Source organism: Lemur catta, chromosome 3 (assembly GCF_020740605.2).
Source record: "Lemur catta isolate mLemCat1 chromosome 3, mLemCat1.pri, whole genome shotgun sequence".
Classification (NCBI taxonomy): Eukaryota; Metazoa; Chordata; class Mammalia; order Primates; family Lemuridae; genus Lemur; species Lemur catta.
The window spans coordinates 125,270,006-125,292,257 of NC_059130.1; the positions used below are offsets into that span (position 1 = coordinate 125,270,006).

Below are 22,252 nucleotides of genomic sequence, written 5' to 3' on the forward strand. Positions count from 1 at the left end.
GACTTTTGTCCTTGACATTTTGTTCTCAGGCTGGGTCCGTGATGTCGTCGTGACAGCAGCAGGCAGAGCCGTGGCCAGCACTCCACGGGCAGCGACCCGTCCCCTCAGTGCAAGGTGAGAGGTGCCACCATTGCTCCCATCGCGCCAAAGAAGAAACGGAGACTCGCTGCTCGGCCGACTCCCCCAGCACTGTCCTCACCCGCCGGGAAGGGTCGAGTGCGACTGAGACCCAGGAGTTTGGCCTTGGAGTCTGGGCTCCTGCCTGCACCCTCGAGTGCCGCTTGCGAGGTGGCCCAGCGAGGGAGCGAAGGACTGTCCCTGGAAAGGGTCACACGGGAGCTTCCCCACCCCGGGCAGGGTGACCTGTGGGAAGGACCCCTGGTATGCCCGCCCCTGAGGAGGCTTCAGGGGAGACCCCGTCTCACAGGGGGTCAAGGAGGCTCTGTCACATGTCCTCAGGGTGAGAGGCCCTCATGGGCCCAGGGTTCTGGGTGGTGTCACAGGGAAGGGGCACCAGACACCTGTTAAACGCAGCGAGACGGATTCTGTCCGAGCTACTGCAGTGGGGGGAGATGTGTGCAGAGAGCACAGCTCGGAACACGGCGAGGGCGGCCGGAGCTCCACGGACAGCAGCGGGTGAGGGAGAGGGGACAAGTCCTCCGAGGGACCCGATTAGGAGGCAGGGATGGGGCTTCTTGCTACAACTAGGCTCAGAGAACCAAGGACAGCCCAAGTCTTAGTCCAGGAGAGGGTTGGAGGGGCCTGGCCAAAGCTTGTCACGGACGGAGTCCTCAGTGTGGTGGGGACACCCCCTGCCCTGCGCATGGGCCTGGGGCCTTCCATGGAGGGGGCTCAGGACCCCCCACTGCTGCCCCCACACCCCGGGGGGAGGCCTGGGAACCAGTCCTGCTTACGGCGCTGGCTGCTTCCCGGGCCTCACCCGCAGCCACGTGGCCCCAGGGGTAGAAACCGGGGTGGGTTCATGTCCCTCCCAGGAGCCCGAACGACACCGTGTCCCCTGGTCGGCGAGGTGCCCGGCCAGCCTGCCTGGAGTCCGACGTGCTGACGATGCTTCGCCAAGTTCCCCGGCCACTGCCCCTGGCGCCGGACGGCAACAGTCCCTGGTTGTTAAGGGCCGGGACGCGCCTCCCGCCTGCCTGTTTCTCAGTCGCGCTCTGGGAGTCGCCTCCTGGGCGCTGCGCAGTCCCCGAAGCGCACACTTTGGCACTCAGACTCGCCCTTCGCCGGGTGGAGCAGACGCCCGTCCAACTCTCGTAGCTCATCAGCAGGAGGCGACCCCACCCCCTTCCCGAGGCCGAGCGACGGGGATCGCGGGCGGCCGGGCCATGTGTGGGCGGTGGGGACCCGTCCAGGGACCCACACACGGGGCCCGTCTCCTGCAGAGAGTGGCCGTCCCCGTCTGTCCTCCTTGGCTTTGTTCTGCAAACGGCCTCTGTTCTCCGGCCGAGGGCTTGGGACGGAGGATCTCCCTCGTTACCCCAGAACAGGCAGAGAAACATTGAAAATAAACACAATTGTGTAATCCTTGCGGGAAGAATGATTTTGGTTTCATGTAATCCCAGCAGAAACGCTGGAGTCGTTTCAGATCCGGCTGTGGAAGAGCTTCAGTGGGTGAGGGGGCCAGGCGGGCGGGGCAGGGGCGGGGGTCCCCCACACACTGGGGAGGAACGGGGGTGCAAAGCCATTGCAGGGACTTGGGCTGCTTCGTCCCACCTGCACGTGCGGCTGCTGGAAGGGGGTCTCGGTCTCCCCCGAGCTGCACAGCGCAGGGAGCAGAAGTCCAGCCACACCTGTGTGCCTCAGGCACCAGCCCAACCCGGGAAGGAGGCCTCGCTCTGGAGACCCCGCAGCCCAAGCCCGGGACCCCGGGCCCGTTACTGCGGCTGCCCCGCTGGGAAAGACCCTCTGTGGAAGGGAGGGAGGCTGGAGACGCTCCTGCTCAGATCCTGGTGGGGGACCCGGACAGGGGTGCCCCCGGCCCACGGGGTCGGGAACCTGAGGCTCGGCCCCCAACACTCGTCATGAGAACAGACACCTTACTCCCGTCACCGCTCCCTAGAAAACTTGGATCTAACGAAAGCAAAGCAGTGGCCACTCGCCTTCCCACCGTTTCTACCTGGCTGGGCCCCTGGGGTGCAGCTGCCCAGACGATGCGTCTGCACCCCGACCGGGGAGGCCCCGACCCCCACGCCCACCTCCACCCGCAAAGCCAGTCGCTGTCCTGAGCACGGACGTGGGGGCTGCTGCTCAGAAAGCAGCCTGGCCCCACCGGGGGGACCCTGGACACAGCCGTGGGCCCCCCTTTCCTTACCTGGGCAGACACCCAGGTGGGGAACGCTGGTCAGATCTGAACACGACTCCCCGTCGTTCTCCTGAGGGCGACTACCCTGAGAGCCATGGTGACAGGGGCTCCTCCCGCGCAGGACATCAGACCCAGATTGGGAGCAGGTGGCCCGAGCCGGGGACCAGACGGAGCAGGGCCGGCCGGCAGCACGGAGCCTCCCTCCTGGGGGCCCCCCGCTGGTCCAGGAGGCCGAGGTTTGCAAGCGGTGCCCCTCCCTGGAAGGCCACGCTCGGCACCTCACCGCCCTGACGGCCGAGATGGGGTCAGTGACGATCCGTCACCGGGGAGCCACCGCGTTCGCGGCTCCCGGCAACCTGTGCAGCGTGGACTGGTTTCAGCAACCATGGAGTGATTTTTTTTTTTTCCCCCTAAATCTGGGCTTTGCTGTGGTTTCAATTTTAAATTTTTATGTGCATTCAGAAAGAATTTGTGTTCAGAAAGAAGCGGACTCCTGCCTTTTATTCACCAGTTTTCAGAAAAAACAGGTGGTTTTCTACCATCCTGCAAAGTGGCAGCCACTTTGCGCGTTTGCTGCTGGCCCTGTGAGCCCCAGGGTGCAAGGACGCTGATGCACATCCACGGCCCGTGCAGTGGCACCACGGCTCGCGGGGTTCCCCGGGTGGCCCTGGCTGAAGGTCTCTTCCCCGGGTCTCACTCAGGCACGGGGCTGGGCGCCCAGGGCTTTGTGTGCAGGTGGCAGGAATTCGGCAAGAGCAGCAGAGGGGGCCACATCCAAAGTGCCCCCTCGCAAAGCCGTGACCCTGAGCTGCAGAGAGAAGCTGGCACAGCCAGTGTCCCGTCTCTGTCCCAAAAGGGACCCCTAGTGGTCGGGCACGAGCTTCTGCCACCGAGCCCAGGGCCGGTCGCCCCTGCCCGGCTCTGCCCAGTTCATGCCTCAGGGTCCCCCCCGGGGTCACCTGACCTGTAGGACGAGCTGGACAGCAGGGGTGTTTTGGGCAGAGGCACATTGCACTGAACACCAGAAACGTGTCCGTCGCTGTCTGTGTGGCCGGGGATCCCCAGAGCCAGAACCACAGACGCGGCTGTAATCTGCCTGTCGGGGAGAGACAGTTATTTTAAGGAGTCGGCTCGCAGTTGTGGGGCTGGCAGCTGGGACAGGCTGCAGGCCCGGGGAGGCGGGTTCTGAGTCCGCAGGAAGGGCCCCTCCCCGGGAGGCGCGGGCTTCTCTCCCGCAGCCCTCGACGGCTGGGACGAGAGCCATCGCTTACCTGAGTGTCTACGGATTTAAACCTTCTTCTCATCTAAAAAACACCCTCTCAGCAATGTCCAGACTGGCCTTTGGCCCGACACCTGGGCACCGTGGCCAGCCAAGGTGACACAGGAAACCAGACGTCCCCACCCCTCGCCGCTGTGCTGGCTCGAAGACAAGGAGGCCCCGGTGCCGTCCGCGGCGTCCTGGCGTGAGCGAAGACTCAGGCACACGGGGCCCGTCTCTTAGAAAGCGAGAGTTGGCATTTACCAGGATGCTCACGAGTGTCGGTGAGGAGGGGCTTGTCACGTGCGTCTGAAAGAAAACAGAGCAGACCTCAGAGTGTGAGCTGGGAGTCCCCCACCTGCTGGGCAGGGCCTGACCCCTGGCCATGGCAGGGACAGGGGGCCTGGGTGGCAGGGCAGGGACAACCGTGCAGCCTGGGTATGAGGACTTGGGTGTCCCCAGCGAGGATGGGAGGGGACACGCCTGCATGCAGCCGGCACTTGATCTCGAGGGTGTCAGCCATCGTCTTTCTTCTCTCGGGACACCCCGCGGGCTACCCAGGCCAAGCTTGGGTGGGACGTGGGCCGGCACTGGGGCTGGGGGCTCATGAGGACAGAAATGTGGGGCAGCTGAATCCTGGCACGCGTTTGTGTCAACCGTGGGAAATCTGTGCTTTCCACTGGCGGGTCCCTTTGTCCCTGACTCTGCAGCCTCTGCGCACCCCTCCCCGTACCACGCATCTGCGAGGGACGCTCGGGGGGCCCTGGAGGGGCACCCTGGGACCTGGGCCTGGAGAGGTAAGTCCCCCCACCGCACAGGGACAGGGAGGAGGGGGCTCAGGATGCCGCCGGGCCTGGGCGTGTGAGCTCACCTGTGGCAGGTGGGCAGGGAGGGGCCGACCGCCCTCGCCAGGCTGCTGGGCATCCTTGGGGGCATCAGAGGCGGCAACAGGGCCTGCTGCCCACCTGAGAGGAGCTGGAAGCGTGGCAGTTGACCTGGACCACGAGCCCGCAGGCAGTCCCCTCTGTGACGATGGCTGATTGGGGCCAGGGCTCAGAATCAAGGGACATGGACACACAGGGGACCTCTGGCCTCATGACATCATGCTGGAGATGAGGCTCCCCAGGGTGACGGTCGCCTCCGATGGCCGGTGGGAGGTTTACCTCCTGCCTCATGTCAGTCTTGGTCTCGAGCGTCCTCCTTGCGACCCGTCTGTCAGGACAGGCTGAGACGTGCAAACGGCCGTCTCAGCCCCCCACACCCCCCATCCTAGGCCTCCCTGCCTGGCCAGCTCCGGTGCCAAGGGGGCTTCAGGGCCGATGGGCGGCTCGGACGAGGGGTATGCAGCCGCTGCGCTCTGCACCTGTCTGTCCATCACACGCTGCGCGTCTGGGAGGGTCCTGAGCTCCAGGCACCCTTCTCTGCTGAAAGGGGACAGGGCCTGCTGGGCCCACGTGACCCGGCACAGCTCACCAGGACACAGAACCACACGCGCTCTCCTGGCCATGAGGAGCTTTAAGTAAGAACACGCGGACTGTGGAGACATACTTAGCTGTGGCCATTCTGTTCCAGCTGCTGCGCCAGGAGCCGCGATGCCCAGGCAGTGGGGACGGTCACGAGGACTTGCAAGAGAGGGTCTTCTGAGCAGCTGTGACCACGGGACCACCCTTCTCCAGAAACGTCTCGGCCTGCAGCGGCCAGTCCCTCTGCCCAGCTCAGGCCGGGGACCACGGCCAGGACAGCTGGCTCGGGGGAGCCACGCGCTGCCCGCGGCGGGGGCCTGGCTGGGACCCGCTGCTGCTCTGCCCCGGGGCTCTCCCTGGGCCCCTCCCCCGCTGCAGGTCCAGCTGTGGGCTTTGGGGCCGAGTGTGACGCGAGGGAAGAAACTTATTGGCCAAAGACTCTGCAGCCCCGATCCCTGGGTCCCTGCGGGACCAGAGGGGGCACCTGCGGGGGCCACAGGGTGGGCTCGGGTGCCCGCCGGCTCCTGCCAGCCCCAGGCGGCGGAATCACAGCTGGCCTGGCTCTCGGGCTCCCTGGTTCAGTCCCCACCTCCCCCCGCACAGGCCGCAGCCAACATTTTGAAGTCTTTATAGAGTCTCACTTCCACTTTTCTGATTTATGTTCCTGGGGATGAGTTTTATGTGCAACACTCCCCCAGCTCCCTGTGAGATAAAAGGCCCCCTGCCCCGCCCCTCACCCACCCCCGCACATGCTCAGCAGCCCCGCTTCCCGCCTTGGCCCCGCTCCCCGGGCTGGGTGGCCGCGTCCCCCTCGCCACGGCGGAGGGCCAGCCCTGTCCTGCAGGGCCTGGCGCCCAGCCAGGGGGCCGCGGTGGAGCGGGGACCCCGTCACTGCCTCCTAGCTGTGATGCCACTCGCTGCACGTGTTGGCCCTGGAGACAGCTGGCGGGAAAGGGGTGCTCCCCTGACAAAAATGGGGGTCCCATACAAGGTGACGTGCTCCCTTTTCTGTCTCTCCTCCCCTGAGTCCCCACCATCCTTGGTGCCCCCACGGCAGCTGGGCACCGAGAAATTTATGGGGCTTTCACTGCGCTCCAGGCCCTGTCCCCGGCTCTAGGAGGCCCGGTCACCGTCACGGGCACCGTCCCTGCCCTCCCTGGCCTGGCAGGGCTCTCGACACCCTGCACTGGGAATTTCTGGCAAGCCCTGGCTATGGGCGCCTGCAGTCGGCTGCCAGGCTCCTGTCGGAGTGTCCGGGACCGGCCAGAGCCCTGGCTGCCGGGCGAGCACGTGTCCAGCTGCGGGTCAGTCTCCGGCGTCCCTCAGGCTCGCAGAAAGGGAGCAAAAGTATCTCCAGCCGTCCCCCACCTCACACAGGCTTTGTGTGTGAAATGTCCTGGCCTGACTGGGGCAAAGGGGAGAGGGCTCTGGATGCCTCCTGCTGTCCCCCCAGGGCAGGGAGCGGGGTGGCCGCAGGGGTAGAGGAGCCCGGGCGGCGAGGGCCGGACCTCACAGCACAGCGCCCTCCCCGGGAAGGCCGTGACCCGCGTCCGGCCCCCCCTCCCCGCCAGCCTCACTTTAATTGCGCCTGACGACTTCACACTCTGGAGCCGGGATGGTGCTTGTTTTGGCTGGCCCTGCGCGGCCCATCCTGGCCGGGCCTGGTTGCGTAACGGGGAGGTATCCGCTTTCGCTGGCGACGCTCTCGGCAAGGCCTGCCCGGCGCGGCCTCCACGCTCGCTCTCCGGGAGGCGGCCCAGCCCCACAAGCTCCGGGTGGGGTCTCACGTGTCTCCTGACCCCGGGGGCCGGCTGGCAACAGTCCACGGAGCCTCCGGCCGCGGGTGCCAGGAGCGGCTGCCTCTGGCCGGAGTTGGCCGGCGCGGGTGGCGGGCGAGGGCGCCTCCCCCTCCGCTGACACGTCTCCGGGCGTCAGCGTCACAGCCGGCCCTGCCAGAGCGCCGCGGGCTCGGGTCAGGAGACAACTGTGGGAGGGCGCAGGTCCAGGAAATCGCCTGCCGGGCGTCCTTGTCACTGGCCAGGCCCTGGAGCTCCCCGGGCCCTGGATGCCGTCCCGCTGGCCAGTGGCGGAGGAGGTTGCAGGGCCCGGGGCCTGTGGCTCAGCCGCTCTCTCCCTCAGCTGCCGCCGCCAAAAGGTGGGGCGACAGAAACAGGAGATTTGAATAATGGGAGAAAATTATTATGGTTTCACGGAGCTGGAGCCCGGCCTGCTCCCCGCGGTGTGATAACTGGGGACGTCTTAGGTTTCCCGCTCCGAGCCAGGGCCGGCCGTGACAATGCCCACATTGTCTCCTGTGCCGGGACATTGTCACCGATGACAGTGCCCAAACACACGGGCTGCAAGGCGCGGGGATTAGCACACACCGGGGAAACCACAGACGCTTACGGGGAGGATGAAAGCCACGGCTAGACTCAGGGTGGCCAGGGAAGGGAAGTGGCCACTCGCCGCTGACGGTTTTGTGCAAACGGCCTGGGAAGAGCTTTGCCCCGGGCGGGCAGGTCGTGGGCACCTGGCAGCCGGGCGGGCATTGCCCGCGGCCTGCAGAGGTTTCCACTGTCAGCCACTCTGGTTTCTTTGCCTGGGCCTGGCTGGGGACTGGGTCTTGCCGGCCGAGGGTTTGGACCTGCCCTGGGTGGCCCCTTCCGAGCACGAGGGCAGGTGGATGCCAGGTCCTGCCCTAGGGAGCAGGACAGAGACGATCTTCCAGGCGGGCAGGGTCCCTGCCTCCGAGTTAGCTGCGGGGACACCCCAGTTCCCACCACACAGGCCGGGGAGGCCCGCCGCACCAGGGCCCACTGGCCAGCTCAGCATTAAGGAACTGACCGGCCGAGCACACCCTCCCTCCCTCCTGGACTGCGAACCTCCCGGGCACATCTTTAAAGGACTGTTTGGGTGAGGAACGGAAAGTGAGTGGACTCAGCCCACCCGGCCCTGCTCTGGGGTCTGGCTGGGGCAGGAGTCTGGAGTCAGGGGGCCCGTCTTTGGGTCCTCGCCGGGTCTGCCCTGGGCCCTGACCTTTGCCTCGTGCAGTCTGAGACACACTTGCTCATCCCAGAAGAGGTGCTGCTGACTCTGCCCAGGGCCCACCACGGAGGTGCCCAGAGAGCAGGGCCCGCAGGGGGAGCCACTGCTGGGGGCTGGGCGTCCCTGTGCCCACACCCTGCAGGCAAGTGGGGAAACCGAGGTCTGACCCGCTGACTCAGGGCTAAGCCCAGCCTGGGCCAGACTGTCCAGCTCCCGGCTCGTGCCTGCACCACTGGGCTCTCCTGCCCCCGCCCCCTGACCACTGGCGAGGACTCCACCGCGGTTTGTGCAGCCTCCGAGGCTCCCAGCCTCACGGGCGGGAAGGGGACAATGCGGCCCTCCATTGCCCCGTGGTGGGGGACAGGCAGCCCTGCCCCAAGCACTTCCATCCCTTTGGTTCTTAGGAGCTGGTGTCCTGCCCACGTGCCCACATGCCAGGGGCTGGCGCCACCAGGACAGGGGCCAGAAGCCAGGCAGGGGGCCCACATTGGTCCCTTCTTCATGGGCCTTTGGGCAGCTTCCTTCCAAGAGTTGAGACTGCTGGTGTCCTCTGCCCACAGGGGCCTGAGGGCCACCAGGTCCCCCTGCAGCCAGACCCACCTCGAGGACGGCCAGTCGTCAGCACCTTCAAAAGGAATGGAAGCTGCCTCCCAGCCAGAGGGCGGGGTGGGGCCGTCAGGATGAGGCTTCCCTGGGGGTCCCGGGTTGGTGTCCTGGGCCCTGGGGGCCCCTCCCAGATCGCACGGGGCTGGCGCACTCCTCATCTGCGTCGGATCACCCAGAACCAGCCTCAACTCTTAAGTGCTCGTAAACCTCCTCTGGGGGAAGCCAGTGAGCTGTGTGATATTTAAACTGTCGACAGCTGGACCTCATTGGTTTACAAGTTTCCCCTGCTGGCACACAGGGACTCAGATCACCACACCGGTTTCCTAACGCCCGGATGAGGCCGGGCCCTGCCCTCACCATCCTGGGCACGGAGGCCTTGTCTTAACGTTTGGGGAAGGGTGGGGGCTGGGAAGGGGGTTGGCAGGTGAGGACTCGGGGCTCAGAGGCTCCCCCTACCCCTGCTCAAGGGCAGCAGAGGTGAAGGGAGCCCGAGAGCCCAGTCCAGACCTGGGCTGTCCCTCGCTGGCCCCGAGTCAGCAGTGACCCTGGCGGTAAATTCTGGCCTCCCAAGCTGGTGGGACTGAGCCCACACGAGAGGAAGGCGAGTGTGTGCAGTGGCCAGAGCCATCCACTGAGGTCACCTGTGTGCCTGGACATTGACGCGGAGGGGGTGGAAGCCTGAGTCCCGGGGCCGGGGCTACAGAGACTCCGCAAGCCTGGGGCCAAAATGCCCCTGTGCACTTGCCCTGCGCTGACTTGCTCGGGGCTTCCTTGCTGGGGGTGCCCTGCCCATGCCACCGGAGGTCCAGGGCCACCTCATGGGTGCTCCCGGCCGAGGGGTGGCAGCGACGGCTGTAGCAGAAGCCAGAGCTTTGCCCACAGGGTCCACCTGCGGTGCCCAGCGCCTGCCTGGGAGAAGCATTCGTACCGAGCTCCTTGTAGGTGGGACAGGTGACCCGTAGTCACCTAGGAAGGTGGACAAAGCTGAGCAGAGAAGCACCTCACCACTTAGAGTAGGGCCCCCCGGGCTCCACCTGGGCCAAGCGTGGAGCCACCTGTGAGGGTCCCATTCCTCAGCAGCCCACGCTTGGCCCCTCCATTAGGACCAGCTGTGGATTCCTGAACCTTGACCTCAGCCCCGGCCACACCGCCGAGGCTGAGCACCGACTCCAGGACCCAGACGGGCTGGGCTCGGCAGCGTGGCTGCTGGGGCAGACGCAGTCACATCTGTCCTCTCCAGACCCTTCCGCTGCCTCCGCCGGGGCCTGGCAGCAGCATCTCTGCAGCATCCCGCCCAACCTGACCCTTAGCCTCGGTGGCAGAGGAGGGTCCCTGGCGCTCACAGGAGCCGGGGCCAGGCACTGGGAGGGGCCTGGAGCCCCAAAGTCACATGGGCTGATGTTGCAGACACGAGCAGTCACTTCTCCCTGGCGGGGAGAGAGGCCCTCAGGGCAAAAGCGGGGAGCTGGCAGCTTCTGGGCCCCCAGAGACACTGTCTAGGTCAGTCTCACAGCCCCAGGTCACGTGTTCTCTGCCCCCGGGTCCCACACCCTCATCCTCTCCTGCCTGTAGCTTTGAACCAGGAGCTCCCCCAGCAGAGCGGGCAGCCTGTGACGTCCAAACGCTGCTTCACAGACAGATCTGGTTCAGGATCACAGGGCGGGAAGGGGCTGGGTGAGGCCTGAAGGGCCCTCTGGCAAGGTCCGGGGAGTGGGGATCCGCACCCTGGAAGTAGGGACATGGGCTCAGGCCAGCTCCTGGGGACCCCTGGCAGGGGCAGAGCAGTTCAAAGCCAGAGGGAGGCTTGTCTCTCCTCCTCCGGGACTTAGCCCGGCCCAGCCCAGCCCTAAGCCTCGGTCCTCACGTCAGACACCTCGAGGCTGAAGGAGGGTCAAGCTGCAGAGGCGAAGGCCGACCCGCAGCTACCCCAACTCCCCCTCCCTCACAGGCACAGCGCGTCTGCCTCCAGCCCCGCAAAGAAGCCGGAATTGGAAGCCAGCTTGGTTATGATGCTCTTGCCATGGACCCTGTCAGGGACTTGGGGACTGTTTACTTTCTATGCACTGTAGTGCTCCAGGAAGGACACAGTGCTAGAGAAGACCTAGAGGTCAGAAAACCACCATCGCCATTGTCATCACTATCATTGCCGCCACTACCACCACCACCATCATCACCACCATCACCACCACCATCACCACCATCATCACCATCATCACCATCATCACCATCATCATCACCACCATCCCCACCACCACCATCACCACCATCACCATCATCACCACCATCACCATCATCACCACCACCACCACCACCATCATCATCATCACCACCATCATCACCATCATCACCATCACCACCACCACCATCATCATCATCATCACCATCACCACCACCACCATCATCACCATCACCACCATCACCACCATCATCACCACCACCACCACCATCATCATCATCACCACCATCATCACCATCATCACCATCACCACCACCACCATCATCATCATCACCACCATCATCACCATCATCACCATCACCACCACCACCATCATCATCATCATCACCATCACCAACACCCTCACCACCACCATCACCGTCACCACCATCACCACCCACAAAACCCAGCGACCCCGACAGGAAGGGCTTTGCCAGTGGGAACAGGCTCCATCCGCTTGTAACCTTCGGGTGCTGTAGAAAGAAGTACAAACCCTCCCAGGTTCTCCCGCTTACAGCCGAAGCCCTGGATACAACACGACACACACGGGGGAGCCTCGGGAGGCTGCCTCGGTGTCGCGCCCGCCTCGCCAGCAAGGAAGACGCGGCAACAGGAGTTCTTCTACAGTGCTTTATTGGGGATCCCTCTAAGCTTCAAGATGCGGAAGACCCTGAGCACAAGCTTTCACACAGTAATATACCCTCAGGGAAACAGGAAGTAACAGAGATAGGTCAAAGTCAATCACAAGCGGTCACCAATAGGCCGAGTCAGAAAACCTCATATGCATACTTATGTAACAGACCTACAGATGTACTACGCATGCGCCACACTTGTTTACCTCAGCCAAGCCACCGGAAATCGGCGCCATCTTGTAATGGCGTCCGCGCTCCCCACATCTCCCCCTACTTTATTATTTAAGAAGGCCTGCCAGACTGGAAACCGCCTCATCTCGTGCAATGAGCGAACTCGGAGACGTGCAGAGGCCGGTTATAAAGGCGGCCGTGGGTAAGGCCTCTGTCTTAGGCTACGCGGGCTGCCTCCCGGCCTGGCACCAACTGGTGTGCCTCCAGGCGCGGGACCCACGCATTCCCGTCATGGAGGTACCTTACAGCCGAGAGAGGGGGGAGAGCAGGCAAGTCGCGGAACGCCTATAACCTGGCCATCCACACGTGGGGGTCCTGGCTGAGTTGCAGTGCGGCAAAGGCTTGTTGCAGCAACATTTGGTTGCACCGATTGCGACGCGCCATACGGGTAAGGGCCACAAATCCTATCAGGGCCACAGTCGCGAGCAAGGCTAACAAACAGCCCATTCCCGCCCACTCTTTCACATGGTTAGCCACTTGCCACACCCAATCCGACAGTCCTTGGGCAAAGTCCACGTCGACTCGCGTAGAGTTGACGTGAACTATACTAGCCTGCAGCTGTTCCATCAGAGTCTCAAACTCATTGGACCATGCACCCAACAATTGCTGTGACAGGGTTCGTGATAGGTTAGCTGCCCGGGAAGCGTTCTGAAAAGGGATAGAGGTGACACACATGCCAGGCAGGCGCCACTCGCATCCGAGCTGCATGACCTGCATCAACAAGTCCACTTGTTCTTGAACCAAGTCCACTCTTTGGTTGAGAATCATGATGCCTCCTTTCAGCTGAGCGTTGACGTTTGATTGGGTCGCCAGGGCGGTCGCCACCCCCGACGATAAGTTGTTCAAGGCGGTGGCCGTCTGCACCGAAGTGGTGAGCGCAACTGCAGCCGTCGCCGCGGCAGCCACCGCGGCCGCTACGGCGGCAACTATGGCTGCGGTGATGCCAAAGTCGCGTCGCTGCCGATACAGCATCGTGGCCGAGGGCGCCTCCACAGGGATATCAAACGGGAGGAAAGGTAGTTCTAGAGACTCGTTGGTGGTAAAAAAGCGGGGAAAAACTGTGGCGTCATGCCGGACGGGCATCGGCAGAGGGAAGACATCCATCAGGGCCCAGCGCGCTTCCGGTACCGCCGTCGCCGTCGTTAGGACTCCCGCCAGCATCAGCATCTGCAGTGACGCCATCCTGGCCCGCCGGACGCTCGTCCTCCTCAGCCGTGGTGTGCACCGAGCGGGTCAAGCGCGTCGGAACCCAAATAGGGTCCTCATGATCCTGCGGGAAAACACAAACAGCTCCCCTGGACCTGGCTATAACCGGATCCGGGCCTCTCCACTGGCTCGTTAAGACGTCCTTCCATTTTACCGCCTCGCGGTGAGCCACCGGGGGGGACGTGTGCCTCTCTGCCGCAGAGCGGCCGGACACATCCAAAGTCAAAAAATTTAAGGTAAAAAGGGCAAGGGAAATGGTACCTTTAGGGGACCTCTGTATGGCCTCCAGGGCATCTCCCCCTTTCTGTTTTTGTAGATAAGCCTTGAGCGTGCCATGGGCACGCTCCACAATGCCTTGTGCCTGAGGATTGTAGGGGAGGCCAGTGAGGTGTTTGACTCCGAGGCGAGCACAAAATTGTTGGAAAACTCTGGAGGTATAAGCGGGGCCATTGTCTGTTTTAATAGTACTTGGCTTGCCCCAGGCAGCCCAAGCCTCCAAGCAATGGATGATGACATGACTGGCTTTTTCCCCCGTTAGTGGCGTGGCGTGGAGGACACCAGAACAGGTATCTATGGAGACATGAACAAACTGAGTTTTTCCCAGAGAGGGAATATGAGTGACGTCCATTTGCCACAATTGTAATGGTCGCAGACCCCTGGGATTTACTCCCGTATGCGCGACATTGCGAAAAGGAGCACAAGCGTGGCACTGCAAGACAATCTCACGCGCCTCAGCACGCGAGATGTGAAATCGGAGACGCAAGGTCTCAGCTGGCACATGGTAAAGTGTATGAAAATCTTTGGCGGCAGCAAGGTTATCAGCCACCCAAAGAGTGCGGGTGGCCTGGTCTGCCATTGCATTTCCCGCCGCCATGGGTCCAGGCAGGAGGGAGTGTGCTCTGATATGCTGAATAGAGAATGGGTTGGTCCTACTCAGGATGATGCTTCTGAGGTCCGTGAATAAGGAGAAAACTGTACTTTTAGGAAGGATATAAGGGGAAGTTTCCAAAACCTTCACTGCGTTAACCACGTAGCAAGAGTCTGAGATGATATTAATGGGATCGGTGATGGTGCTGAGAACCAGGCCAACTATTGCACACTCCACCAGCTGAGGGGAGGCGTAAGGGAATTGCTTAGTAAACACCTGGTCCCGGACAACATAACTCCCAATGCCTGTTTTAGAGCCATCAGTATAGACATCCAGGGCATTAGGCAGTGGGTGTGCCGAAGTCACCTTCGGGAAAATGAGGTCATTTCTCATAGCAAATTGTAATAGGGGATGTTTGGGGTAATGATTGTCAATGCCTCCTGGGAAAGCGCACCGCAGCACTGCCCATGCATCAAGAGTGGCACATAAGGTGTCTATTTGGTTGGAAGTGTATGGACAGATGAGGCTCTCTGGGTAGCGCCCGAAGTGGGAGAGAGCCATGTGAAGGCCCTTTAATGTGAGGTCAGCTACACAGGTCGGGTAGTGACCAATCACCTTTCCCGGAGAGGCTTGAGGATGTACCCAGAGAAGGGGACCATCCTGCCAAAGCACTGCTGTAGGAAGTGTAGGAGAGGGGAGCAGGCAGAGAAGAAAAGGGTCCTGGTGACGAATGCGTACCAGATGCGCACTCTTAATGGCTTCCTCAACCCTATGCAAGACCTTTAGGGCTTCCGGAGTCAAGGTTCTAGGGGATGTGATATGAGGGTCTCCCTCAAGAATCTGAAATAAAGGCTTTAGTTCAGCGGTGGTAAGACCCAGAAAAGGCCGAAGCCAATTGATGTCTCCTAATAATCACTGGAAATCATTTAAAGTTCTCAAAGCATCTCTTCGAATGGACAGCCTTTGAGGTACAATTTTATCGGGAAGGATGCTACTGCCAAGAAATGAGCCCACCGCCCCTTCCTGCACTTTATCGGGAGCTATGGACAGCCCCCTTTCCTTTAACTGAGCGTGAAGGAAGGCAAAGACCTGAAGCAACAACTGGGCATCCCGATGGCATAGTAGAATGTCATCCATGTAATGGATGATTCTTACCTTAGGGTACCTCTGTCGAACAGGCTGGAGAGCCACGCTCACGTAAATCTGGCATAGAGTGGGACTGTTAGCCATGCCCTGAGGCAGGACCCGCCAGTGGTACCTTTCATCAGGCTGCTCATGGTTCATGGAAGGGAGTGTAAATGCAAATCTAATTTTGTCAGATGAGTGAAGGGGAATAGAGAAAAAACAGTCTTTAATATCCAAAATGATCAGATTCCAATGCTTGGGCAAGGCAGAAAGAAGGGGCAACCCTCGCTGGACAGGCCCCATTAGGCGCATCTGGGCGTTGACTGCCCTTAGGTCCTGCAGTAAGCGCCACTTTCCTGACCTTTTCTTAATCACAAAAATAGGGGTGTTCCAAGGCGAGTGAGAGGGTTCAAGGTGCCCAAGAGTGAGCTGTTCCTGTACCAACTCACGGGCTGCAAGCAGTTTGTCGGAGGGTAATGGCCACTGAGACACCCACACCGGGTCCTCCGAAACCCAGGGAATGGGCAAGGCAGTGTCAGCGGCCCCTAGGAAAAACCCAGCCCCTGTCTACCGGGATTGGGAGTAGGCATAAGTGGTGTTGACCTGCCTTGCAAATTCTTTCCTAAGCCCTTACCCGGGACCCATCCCATGGTACTCATCATGTCTTGGCTCTGAGCAGAATACTCATTTGTTAACTTAAGGTTTAACTGTCTCAGGACGTCTCTGCCCCAGAGATTCACTGGTAAGGGGAGAACAAAAGGCTTAAAACTACCCCTACCGCCTTCAAGATCACTCCAAGACAGAGTTCGGGCACTCACGGCTGGGGCCGAAGCGTAACCCAGGCCCTGTAAAGTTGCCTCTGAGCGGGTGAGCGGCCAGCCTTTAGGCCACCACCGCTCAGATATGATACTAGTGTCTGCTCCCGTATCCAGCAAACCCTCAAATTTTATTCCCTGAACAGTCAATACAAGGGTCGGACGGGTGTTTAAATCCAAAGACAGAAAGGTACAAGTGCCTCCGGACGACCCGAACGCCTTACTACCACGTGGCTCCTGCTTGCTGGGGAACCAAGCGTGAAGGCTAGGGAGGAGCAGAAGCTGAGCAAATCGGTCTCCGGGGTGGATGGAGATAATTCCCCGAGGTGATGAGCACATGACCTTTATTGGCCCCTGGAAGTCTGAGTCTATAACCCCCGGGTGGACAATCAGCCCTTTTAAGGTAGCCGATGACCTCCCAAGCACTAATCCCACAGTATGATTGGGCAGAGGTCCTTTAAAGTCTGAAGGGATAGGTTGACATCCTAACCCAGGTGTCAAAACTGTGAGGGTGGTGGCACGGAGGTCCAATCCTGCGGAACCGAGGGTGGCCCTCCTAGGTTCCCCCCCGGTAGCGCCGGATTCAAGGAGGGACGAGTCCCCGGGGTCAGCAGAGACGGGCCCGGGGGCCCCTGGGGGCTGTCCTGCGCCAGCATCGCCCCATATGTTTGCGGGCCCTGGGGTCGTGGGCCCCGCCTCCCGTTTTTTGGCAGTGCAACCATGCTGCCGCTAGGCCCTCGGGAGATGGGCCGGCTTTCCTTGTCTTTAACGGATCGGCACTCTGCGGCCCAGTGCCGACCTTTCTGGCACACGGGGCAAACCCCCGGCTGTGAAGATGATTGCTTCACCTTACTTGGCGCTCGGCACTGTCTTCTCAAGTGACCGGGCTTGCCGCAGTTGTAGCAACAGCGTTGTTGCTGGGCTTGTGCTGCTATGACCGCGGCCGCCAGGCCTTGGTTAGTCAGAGGACCCCCAATCTCCCTGCAAGCCTTCAGCCATGCATTTAAGCCTTTACTTTTCCATGGCGTAATGGCATTCCGACATTCTGAAGTGGCCTGCTCATAAACTAGTTGCTCAACCAACGGCAAGGCCGAGTCTAGGTCCTCAAAAATCTTTCCTGCGGCATCCATCATGTGAGCCACAAAATCCGAAAACGGCTCTGCCGGAGCCTGGACAATTTTTGTCAGATTGCCACGCACCTCCCCCCGTTTGGGCAAACACTTCCAAGCCTTAATGGCTATCTGATTTACCTGGACATACACCTCCTCCGGGTAGGCCGTTTGATTATTGGCCCACTGTCCCTGTCCGGTGAGCATGTCAAAAGTCCACGCTGCTCTGCCGCCTCCCTGGGCTGCATTTGCACGGGCCTGCGCGGCACACCCGTCATGATACATGGACTTCCAGTCTAGATATTGGCCCGTGGATAGCGCCGCGCGCACCACCTGCTGCCAATCCGTGGGCGTTAGGGCACTAGCGGCAAGCCTCTCCAGCAGTACTAAAGTGTAGGCTGCGCTATGCCCCCAGTTGCGGACCGCCTCTGCAAATTCCTTTAATTGCTTATGGTCCACAGGTTGCCAATATCTCTGATTATTGTTGTCCACATACACACGGAAAGCAAATCCTAGCTCTCTCCGCGCTTCTGGGGGGAGGAGAGACGCTCCACCCCCCGGTGCGGGCCCAACGAGGGGCGCTGTAGGTGGGGGCAGGGAATACGGGGGAGGCCAGGTCTCTATATCGAGCCTGGGCAGGGCCTGCCTTCTCGGCTGGACCACATCCTGTTTTTTAAGTCCCCGTATTTCCTTTCTCAACTGCTGAAAAGAGGGGGTAGCTTCTTCCCCCTCCGAGGCGGACGATTCACCTTCCGCCTCGGACAAATGCAAATCTGCAAATTCTGGCAACATCGGGTCGTCACCCGTTCGCCGGTTCTCTACCTGACATGACTGATCGTCCTTAACCGTTGCAACTCCTTCCCCTCTCCCTCCTTCTGAGAGCTGAGACTGCACTTCCACAAGCTGTTCTGCTGCACTCTGCGAACCCTGCGGATCGCACTTTAGGCAATCCATAACTAACCTATGAAGTATCAAGACGCCAGGCCTTAAATCTAACGCCTCGCGTAGATCATGGCCCACCTTCCTCCAAGATGGTATGGCGAGCGAGCCGGAGGCTAGGAACCAAGGGGACACCCGGTCCACCTCCCTCAACAATCTCTTTAGGTCATGATCGTCAACATGGATTTTATTTTCAGCAAGCAGAGTTTTCAGAGGCCACAGAAACCGGCGTAGTGGTATGTTGCCCATGTCTCTCTTGGGGGCGGGGAAATTGGCTGTCCCACACTGTAGTTCTGAACTCACCTCACTAGAGGTCGTCTCCGCTGGTGCCCTGGTGGTACAGTTCCCGGGTTTCGGCACCACTTGTCGCGCCCGCCTCGCCAGCAAGGAAGACGCGGCAACAGGAGTTCTTCTACAGTGCTTTATTGGGGATCCCTCTAAGCTTCAAGATGCGGAAGACCCTGAGCACAAGCTCTCACACAGTAATATACCCTCAGGGAAACAGGAAGTAACAGAGATAGGTCAAAGTCAATCACAAGCGGTCACCAATAGGCCGAGTCAGAAAACCTCATATGCATACTTATGTAACAGACCTACAGATGTACTACGCATGCGCCACACTTGTTTACCTCAGCCAAGCCACCGGAAATCGGCGCCATCTTGTAATGGCGTCCGCGCTCCCCACACCTCGGGACCTGGGGACCTGGGGGTTCCATGGCTTTCCTTCTTGTCTCCCAGATATGTCTAACGGGGTGCTCAGAGCCTCCAACCCAGAGTCTCCAACAGGCACAGACAAAAAGAGCTTCGAAAAAGCCTGCTCCTGCCGGCCAAGGGCGGCGTAGGGACAGACGGCTGTTGGGACACCCTCGCTGCTCCAGACAAATGCCGGGGGACAAACCACGCCGCGCCTCTGTGGTCCTGGCGGGAAGAGTGTGGGGTCGCTCTAACAGCGCACGGCAACCCATTCCTACGCCGCCCAGCACACCCCACCCTCATCTCCCCCACCGCACCGCCTGGCAGCAAGGAGATGGAGCAGGTGGTGTGAGCGGTCTCCATCTCGGGTCTCGCCAGCCCGGCCTCAGCCCCACCCCGGTGTCGGCGCGTCCCGGCCTCACCCAGCATCCGGAGGGGGACGAAGGCGGCGGGATCAATCCACATCGACACGTCATCCTCAAACTCTGAAATCTAAACACGGGGAAAACCCCTCGCACGCAGCCAGAGCGATGAGGGAAACCACCACGTTTTCCACAGGGGAGCAATGAGGATTCCTGACCCGAAACCACGGAGGCCGGAGGAACCAGCGCATTTTTTAAGCACTGAGAGAAAACTGCTACCTGCAGATTCTCGACCCAGGGAGGGCGTCCCTGGGGGTGAAGGAGCAATAGACGTTCGCAGGCAGAGGAAGACGGAGGGAATCGTGGCCGGTGATCTCATCCTCACGGTGCCTGAAGGAAGCTCCCAAACACAATGGAAATCGCAGCAGAGAGGCCAGGGCTCCAGAAAGGACAAAAGAACATCGGATTAGGTAAAAACAGGGCGGATACGGAAGGCTATTCCCATGAATTTCTCAAATCACATTTGACGGTTGAAGAAAAAAATCCTAGCGCCATCTGATGCCGTGCTCGGTGCCCGCAGGCGAAACACAACAATTAAATTTTAAAAATGAGGAGGACGAAGGGCCCTAAACAGGAGCGAAGTTTTACACCTCAAAGTGGGAAGATGTCATTACCTGTGGATTGTGATGTCACATGTCTATGATACCCAGGGCACCCGCTACGAGACTTACACAAAGGAATACACTCAAAACACGCTAAATAAATCAAGACGCAACCCTAAAAATGCCCCATACCCCACAGGGAGGTAAGAAAGATAAATAGGAATGAGAAAAACAAACAAGCAGAATGTAACAGAACGGCGGGCCTAAGACGGGGCGTGTTGACTGCTTTAGGCGTGAGCAGTCTAAACACACCAATGAAAAGAGAGGTTGACAGAGCAGATAAGAAATGACCCCACTGTGCACTGTCTCCAAATCCGCCACGTGCTCTCCTCAGATACCTCATAGGTGGGGTGAAGTGAAAGGGAGGAAGAAGGTGCACCCTGCAAAGACTAAGTTCCCACACACAGTTTTAGATAAATGGGTCTGTTTACTTCATTCAGGCTGAATTTCCCGAGTTTTCGATTTTTCCTTCCCGCTTCCCCTCTTTCCTTCCCTTGGCGCCACCTCTCACCCCCCATCCCCGGCCGGCGCCCTCTGGCCTGCGGTGCGGACCCTTCCTCTCTCCACGTGCCACAGCCCCCGATGCCCTCACTCACGTGTGCACACGCGTGCACAGATGCACACAGACACGGGGAAGCGCCGCTGCTGCTTTACCCCAAATAGGCGGGGGGCGGGGAGGCTGTTTTATAAAGACTTCTCTGTACTTTCCACTTCTCCCAATAATATTTTGGGAGAATTCCACCAAATCAAAGTGGAAAAATTCCCTTTATGCATACTTTATCCAGCCATCACCCTACTGATGGCCATTAACTTTGTTGACAGTATTTCAGCCCCAAACAAGGGTGCTCTGAGGAGCAGCGGCTCTGGGCTTAGACAGCCCCAGACAAATGGTGACTTCTGCTCCCACTGTCCCCGTCCGCAAGGACAGCGGCTCCACCCGTTGGGCTGCCCAGCCTCATGAAGGCAGAGCGCGAGCCCAGTCGTGCCAGGCGGGGGCCACCTATAAAGACCCGCGGAGCCTGGGACGGGGCCGCACCTGCTGTCCCTCCCTCGCACTCTCTCGCCACCCGAGGCCCCGCGGAATCCAGCCGGCCGTGGGCCTCTGCAGGTGGCACGGCCTCGACCCACAGCCAGGGCTTCCCGGGGAGAAAGGAGGGAGGCAGCAGTGGACAGAACCCCCTGGAGACCCACCGCCAGTGCCAGAGGCTGTTCCGCTGCCACCGAGGACAAGGGGAGCCCGACAGGCCAAACCCTCTGTGACCTCGTCTTTATTGGGCCTCCCCCGAGGCCGGGCGCAGCCTCCCTCGCTGCCCACCTGCGGCACCCTCAGAAGCATCTTCTCTGGACCACGGACGTCCCGAACTCCTTGAAGTCCGCGGCGGTGACCCACATCTGCTTGAAGCTGCTCAGAGAGGTGACAATGGAGGCCCCGATCCACGTGGAGAACCACCGGTCGGGGGGGGCCGTGATCTGGATGGGGATCCCTTTGGCAGCCAGTTGCTCCAGCTCCCTGAGCAGCCGGTCGTCCAGCCCGCGGAACAGCGTGGAGCCCCCGGACAGCACGATCTCCCCAAAGAGCGTCTTCTGGATGTCAGCGTCGCACTTGGTGATGCTGCTGGACACCATCCTCGAGAGCCCCGGGTTCTGGATGCCCAGCTGCTCGGGCGCGAACAGGGCCTCGGGTGCCTGGTACAGCTGGTCCCCGATGCTGACGACGCTCCCATCGGGCAGCTTGTACTCGCGCAGAACCTCCTCCGGCCTCCGGCACGGCTCCTTCTCCGGCTCCAAGGCCACGTAGCACAGCTTCTCCTTGATGTCGTCCACAAGCGCCTTGTCCAGCAGGCACGGGAAGGCCCGCCCGCCCGCCAGCAGGAGCTGGGTGAGCAGCTCCGTGATGTCCCTGCCCGCCACGTAGAGCTTGGACACCGCGTGGGGCAGGGAGTAGCCCTCGAAGACAGGGACGGTGCAGGTGACCCCGTCCCCGCTGTCCACCACCAGGCCTGTGACGCAGGCGGAAGCGTACAGCGCCAGCACAGCCTGGTCCGACAGGTAGAAGGCGGGCACGTTGAAGTTCTCAAACATGACTTCGGCCGTCTTCTCGCGGTTCTCCCGCGGGTTCAGGGAGGGCTCCGTCATGAGCACGGGCCGGTCGCAGGACTTCACGCCCAGCTCCCACTCGAAGAGGTGCTTCCAGAGTCTCTCCATGTCGTCCCAGCCCGTGACCAGGCCCCGCTCGATGGGGTAGCACAGGTGCAAGACATCGTACTTGTACAGGGCTTCTTCCCCCACAAAGTACTTCTTCTGGCTGGTGCCTGCCGAGGAGATCTTGAACTTGGGGTGCCCCACAACAGAGCTGATGACGTGCCGGGGCCCAATCTCTCCAGAAAGGCCTGCTTTGCAGAGCCCCGACCCGTTGTCAAAAATCACAGCTGGAGTATCTAATACGCATGGGTTAAACATTTCTGCAGCATTCTCTCCTGAGCCTCAGCAAAATAAAGACGGCGCCCGCGCGGGCCACTCTGTGACACAATAGGGGACCCTGCGGCTCGCAGGCAGGGCTAGCACAGTGCCCGAGAGCCCTCCATCCTCAGCTGCCGGTCGGCTCTCCTTTCAGGGGTCCAGGCCCTGCCAGGCCCCTTCAGGGAGGCTGTCTGAGAGGTCACAATCGAGCCAAGGCAACAATTGTCCCCAGCCAGCAAC

At 60.9% G+C, this 22,252-nt stretch overlaps 1 protein-coding gene across 1 annotated transcript; it reads right to left on the minus strand.

Annotated features, from left to right (window-relative positions):
• Window positions 1–20,841: 20,841 nt before the first annotated feature.
• On the minus strand, window positions 20,842–22,012 carry ACTRT2 (actin related protein T2). Its single transcript, XM_045546482.1, has one exon. It carries the CDS (start codon window positions 22,010–22,012, stop codon window positions 20,879–20,881), a length of 1,134 nt encoding a protein of 377 aa, XP_045402438.1. The 3' UTR covers window positions 20,842–20,878.
• Between the last annotated feature and the right edge of the window lie 240 nt (window positions 22,013–22,252).

Excerpts from the sequence above, each read along its gene's own strand:
- ACTRT2 (XM_045546482.1), bottom strand. The coding sequence starts at position 22,012 with ATGTTTAACCCATGCGTATTAGATACTCCAGCTGTGATTTTTGACAAC.